General features: G+C 68.0%; 2 protein-coding genes across 2 annotated transcripts in view; both read right to left on the bottom strand.

Annotated features, from left to right (window-relative positions):
- EMIHUDRAFT_462994 (hypothetical protein) overlaps positions 1-2,230 on the bottom strand; it is a gene marked incomplete at both ends in the record, with an annotated part of 7,194 nt that extends 4,964 nt beyond the window's left edge. The window contains 2 exons of the mRNA XM_005781608.1: positions 281-801; positions 1,135-2,230. Coding sequence (XP_005781665.1) covers positions 281-801; positions 1,135-2,230 — 1,617 coding nt within the window. The remainder of the gene's footprint in view (positions 1-280; positions 802-1,134) is intronic.
- Positions 2,231-4,857: 2,627 nt separating this feature from the next.
- On the bottom strand, positions 4,858-5,407 carry EMIHUDRAFT_353209 (hypothetical protein). Its single transcript, XM_005781607.1, has one exon. It carries the CDS (start codon positions 5,223-5,225, stop codon positions 4,983-4,985), a length of 243 nt encoding a protein of 80 aa, XP_005781664.1. The 5' UTR covers positions 5,226-5,407; the 3' UTR covers positions 4,858-4,982.
- Between the last annotated feature and the right edge of the window lie 394 nt (positions 5,408-5,801).

Below are 5,801 nucleotides of genomic sequence, written 5' to 3'. Positions count from 1 at the left end.
AGGGAGAGAGAAGGGGAGGGAGAGGGAGAGGGAGAAGACAGACAGACAGGAGAGACGGAGACAGAGAAGGGAGCTCGCCTGCAGCTTTGGCGACGCCGTCTGCCGCCGCCGCCGGCCGCCATGCGAGCGGCTCCGCGCGGGCGCCCTCCTCGGCCCGCAGCTCCGGCCCCGCCATGCTCGCCGAGAGCGTGGCGGCGACGTCGGGCCCCATGAAACGCTCGCCAGCCGCACGCTCGTGGTCGCGCAGCGCCGCGCGCAGGGACCAGTCGCGTGCGCGCACCGCCTCCGCCTCCGCGCCATCATCGAGGAGCGGCGTGGTACGCACCCAGCCCAACCACGCCCCCGCGTGCCGATCCAGCTCTGCCACCAACGCCGAGACTGCGTGTGGGTCGGCGGCGGCGCCGTGCAGCGCGAGCGCGTTTGGCCCTTGCAGCGCGCGCACCGACGGGTCGCTCGATCGGAACGGCGTAAGACCCTTCACCCGCTGCGCCGCAGACCACCGACTCGCCTGCTCGCCGCCGTAGAAGGCTGCGACGTGCTCCGGCCGCTCGCCCAAGTCGAAGCGTGGCAAATGGTCCGCCATCAGCGTCGCCCGTCCGGCGCGCACGCCGACATAGAGCGTCATGTGTGGCACTGGTAGCCGGCTCGTCAACCACAAGTTGACGCCCACTGACTTTGCGCCGGCGCTCCCCGATGCCGCGCCGCCACCGCCGCCGCCACTTTCGGCCGCTTCGTTTGCGTACCGAACCCCCCACTCCACTGCCGGCGACGCAAAGCCGTCGAGTGATCCGCGCAGCCCACCTGAGCGGCGGCACGGGAGCCGGAAGGGGTCGAATGCGGGAGGCGTGGCGGGGAAGGAGCGCAGTGCGAACGGCGGAGTGGGGGAGGGGCAAGGACTTCGCTTAATGGCCCCTAGGTACGGCGCCGGCCCCACGCCCAAGGCCTGGCGTCCTTCGGCGCCTCGCAACTTGCGACGCAAGTGCCAGAAGTGGCTACTTCGCCTGCCTCTCGGAAGTTGGAACTCCTACTAGCGGAGGTCCCCGCCTGCAGCCCACTTTGCGGACTCCTCGGCAAAACTGGACGGCGCCAGGCGCAGCTCGGAGCGCAGCCGATCCATCCAGCCATCGAGAGCACCGCGCAGCGCCTCCCAAGCGACCTCGTCGGCGGCGGCGGCGGCGGCCTGGCCGGCGGGTTGGGCGGCTGTCGCGGCGCCGGCAGCAGCGACCTCGGCCCCGACGCATCGCGCGTCCTCCGGGACGCGTACCGCGTCCGCCGCGAAGATGAGCGGAGGTGCAAGCGCGGCCGTGCGCTCCTCCGGCGCGAGCCGTGAGCCGGCGACCCCTGCGGCGCCGAGGAAGTCGACAATGAGCGCGCCGAGGGCCGAGCGGACCGCCGCGCCGTCGGCGCCGAGAGGGCGGTCGGAGTCGACGGCGCTGCAAGTGGGGTCGACGGGCTCGCAAAAAGCCATGTGGTTGGCGCCGCGAAGGATGCAGAGCTCGGCACGCCCACTCCCCGGCGCCACGCCTTCGGCCATCGTCCGTCGGAGCGTCTCGGTCGCATCGCCGCTCTCGGACAAGCCGGCGCTGACGCCGTCCTCCGAGCCGCCCAAGAGGAGCAGAGGGGGCGGGCGCGCGGCGTCGCACGGGAGCACCGACCCGCGCTCCGCAAAGGCGCCCATCCCCGAGTTGACCAGCGACGCGCCGTACGAAAAGACTGCAGCGACGCCGAACGGCTCATCGAACGAGGCGAGGTCGAGGGCGGTGCGGCCGCCCGACGAGTGGCCGCCGACGGCGAGGCGGCCCAGGTCGAGGCGGCCGGCGAGGGGCCCGTCCGAGGCGGCAGCGAGAGCTCGCAGCTCGTCGAGAATCGCGGCGATGCCGGCGCGCGAAGGGCCCCGCTTGTAGGCCTCGAGGCTGCCCAGCGCGCCCAGGTCAAACGGCGTCGACAAGAGGCACGTCTTCGGCCCAAACGGCACCACGCACGACGAGAGCGCCACCGCGCAGCCAGCCCGGGCGAGCCGCTCGGCGAGCCACATGTACGACTCGTGGGAGCAGTCAGCCCCGCTGAAGAAGAGCACGCACGGCAGCGGCGACAGGCGGTCGGCGTCGTACACGACCTTCAGCTGGAGCGAGCTGTCGGCGCCGACGGCGACGCGGCGGTGGAGCGCGGCAAGATGCAGCGCGGAGGCGGCGCCGAACCACCACACGAGGGGGAGGAGCCGGACAAGCATGATGGTGGTCGCCCTTTCGGCGCTGCCTGCGGCAGAAGCTGCTCCAAGTCGGGCGCGCCACAACCCGAAAGAGTCCGGCGTCCGCCGCTGTATTCTTTTTTCACCCTTGGGGACCCGGCGCACACAGCTGGACTCTCAGCGGATCTGACCTAAAGTAGCCCCTCCGCGGTGCCTTGTGTCCCGCGGCCCACACGCCCCCCAAACCCGGCGTGGGCTTCGCCTGCCGCACCCATCTGGTCGACTACCTCACCCTCCCTTGCGCAGGCCGGTCGGCGGCCGTCTGACGTGTCGTTGGTGCCCGCCGGCGGGCCGCTGCGCTTGAATCTCACCGACACCGCTCGGCAGCGGCGTGCAGGGCGCGCTGGTGGCCCATCCCGCCGCCGCCACCGGGTGTGCAGCTGGCTCCCTGGCCCAGCTGCACGGAGTTCTCGGCTCAGGCTTGAGTACTCGACGGGGAGGACGCTGGAGCTCTCTCGAGCAGCGCTGTCGTGGGGTGGTGCACGACACGCACTGAAAGGAGCCGAGAGGAGCAGCAGCTGTGGGGCTTCCGCGGCTCCCAAAGGGCGGTCCATGACTACTCTGAGCAGGGCTGTGCTTTGGTGGGGCTGTGTTTGAGCATGTGTGAAGTGCGAGTGCGTGCCGGCGGCGTCTGTGATCTGTAATGGGCGTGTGAGGGCCCGTGTGTGGGTAGTTGTGAGCCCGTGTGAGCTTGCACACCCGAGATAAGTGCGGTTCGGGACGACTCAGGCTTGCTACTGATGGGCCTGGGCCAGGAGAGCGGCAGGGAAGGCGAGGTGGTGAGAGGCTGGAGAGTCCGCGTGTGACCTTGTCGCGATGCAAGTGCCAAAAAGCGTTGTTTGCGGCTATTGCTCAAGACTTCGGGAGATAAGGCCTACATATTATGACTGCATGCATCCGTTCGGTGCATGAGGGCTGCGGGACGAGACATATCACGGTCGATGGCGCCGATGATGACCTCCGGAATGCCCTCGCAATCGCCTCGGATGGGGTCCACCGGGCACAATCTCGAGCCCTCTCCGTGGCATCACGAGCCGGTGTGAGCTTGCAGACCCGAGATAAGTGCGGTTCGGGGCGGCTCAGACTTGCTACTGATAGGACTGAGCCAGGAGAGCGGCAGGGAAGGCGAGGCACGACGGCAAGAACCGAAGGCTGAATATTCTTTTTTGCTTTCCTTCTTTCCACATAACAGACCCTCGACTGTGTCAGCCTCGAGTCGAAGGCGGCGCCATCGCAAAGCTGCCTAGCCGCGCCGCCGTCCAGCGCACAGCTGCTCGCCGCGCCGCAGCGCACAGCCGGCAAGCCGCGCTGCCGTCCAGCGCACAATTGCCTCGCCGCGCCGCTGTCCAGACGGCGATGAGATGAGAGGCGACAGGCGAACGCCTCGAGTCGAAAGCGGGGCCAACGCACAGCCGCTCACCGTGCCGCTGTCCAGGCGGCGACAGAGACGAGAGGCGACGGACGGACAGCCGCCTCGCCGCGCCGCTGTCCAGCGCACAGCTGTTCGCCGCGCCGCTGCCCAGACGGCGACGGAGACGAGAGGCGACGGACGGGCGCCTCGAGACGAGAGGCGGCGCAAGCGGACGGCTGCCTCGCCGCGCCGCCGTCCAGCGCATAGCTGCCTCGCGCCGCCGTCCAGGCGGCGACAGAGACGAGAGGCGACGGACACGGCGGCCTCGAGTGGCCAAAAGCACCGCTCTTTATACTCGTTTATTCACGAGGCGACCCCAGGGAACCTGGGCGTGCTGTGAATAAACAGCGAAGAAGACGCCTGGGCCAAAAGTAAAACGCACAGCGGCAAGTGCTCCAAGTGCGGACGTGACGTGTCCTTCGGTCCTTACCAGCCAGTAGTAGTGAAGAACAGCCAGGCTCGGACCAAGCTGCAGAAACGAGCTTTTAGGAGTCGTTTTAGTGCCTATGACTGATATATGGTGCGCGCGGAGCGCGCTGGTGCTACCTGGACATACGCGCGGAGCGCGCTAGCTGGACACCCGCGCGGAGCGCGCCGGCTAGATACCGCGGAGCAAGAGCAAATCAACACAACCGTTCGAATGCTGACGCCGCAAGTCGCTGCCGCCGGCTGCCAAAGTGCGCCTGGATTGCTCAGCAGCACAAGCATCCACGGAGCCAGCGAGCGCCGAGCGACATTGCCTTGACTGAGCCGGACCCACGTGGACCGCCGACAGCCTGTCGGCGGTCAAACTTGTAAAATGGTGCCGATAGCCGAGGCAGTAGCTCCGGCGGACGTGAGAGCACGGCCTGACGATCAAGCACGAGAGCAACGAACGGAGGCGCAGATGACTGGCGGTGAACTCACTGCTGATACCTGCTGGAGCTGCGGAAGATGCAGTAGCACTGCCGCAGAGCACGCGCGGAGCGCGCCGCTGGAAAGCCCGCGCGGAGCGCGCCGCTGGAAAGCACGCGCGGAGCGCGCCGCTGGGTAGGCGCGGAGCGCCGCCACTCGAGATTGGGCCTGTGGGTGAGCCGAGTGGTTCCTGCGTGTGAGTCAAACTCTTAATAGAAATCGCATCTAGCCCTCCACACGCGAGATCTCAGACTCCTCTCGTGGAAGCATCTACACCGGAGAAGATTTGCCTCCACCAGTTCTTCAATCTACTGCTGCTCTTGGCAGGAGATTTGCCACTTAAGAGATCTCTAAAAGGCTACGATCTACAGTCCAAGGATCTTCTGATGTTGCGCAGAGATTTCCATGTATGACTGGGCACGGCCATTTTTAATCACGACGCATGCCCCCGCCCAAGTCGTAATGCCTCTTCTTCACCGGGTCGGTCAGCACGCCGTGAGCAGCATTAAGCTCCCGGAAGCGGCGCTCTGCCTCCTCGCGCTGCGCATCGCCGACGCCGTGCCGGGCGGCGAACTTGTCCGGGTGCCAGCGGAGGGCCGCCTTGCGGAAGGCCTGCCGGATCTGAGCAGCGTTTGCGCCACGCTCCAGCTCGAGCACGGCATAAGGGTCCATGGTTTCTTCTTCTTCCGCCGCCGCCGCCGCCGCCTGCCCCTCGGCGCGACGCGCGCGACCAGCTGGCTCTCGCGCGCACTGCTCGAGGCCCGCGGCGGCGGCGGCGCAATCCGGCTCGAGCTCCTGGTGGGGACCAGGCGGGGGATGAGAAGCTGATTGGGGCGCCTTCCCGCGGCGAGCAGGCGCGGGATGCCAGTGCTCTCTCAAAGCAGGCGCGGGCGAGCTCGGGCCGGCTGAGCGCGAGGGCGCACGCTGCCCGCCGCAAATGTAGCTTGATCGAGTCGGGCTCCACGCACAGCGCCGCGTCCGCGTCCGCGAGCGCCTCGCCGGGCCGGCCAGCCTGTGTGTGTTTGCACGCTGCCGTGACACTCCCGTCGCGGAGGGAGTGGCGAGGCGGAGGGCCTGGCCTGCAGCCGTGCTTGCGCCCGATTGGCGAGGAGGAGGCCACGCAGCAGCCCTCCTGTGGAAGAACGGGCCAGCGTGGAGAAGCAAGCCGGTGGACCCCCCCGCTCTTTTGTCCTCATCCTCGTTGTCTACCTCATGTAAGTCTGGAGGGCGTTGCTTTTTCGGAGTCTG

The sequence above is a fragment of the Emiliania huxleyi genome (assembly GCF_000372725.1).
Source record: "Emiliania huxleyi CCMP1516 chromosome Unknown EMIHUscaffold_20, whole genome shotgun sequence".
NCBI lineage: Eukaryota > Haptophyta > Isochrysidales > Noelaerhabdaceae > Emiliania > Emiliania huxleyi.
Note: the sequence above shows the minus strand (reverse complement) of the source record. Positions and strands in the feature narration are given on the sequence as shown.

Excerpts from the sequence above, each read along its gene's own strand:
- EMIHUDRAFT_353209 (XM_005781607.1), bottom strand. The coding sequence starts at position 5,225 with ATGGACCCTTATGCCGTGCTCGAGCTGGAGCGTGGCGCAAACGCTGCT.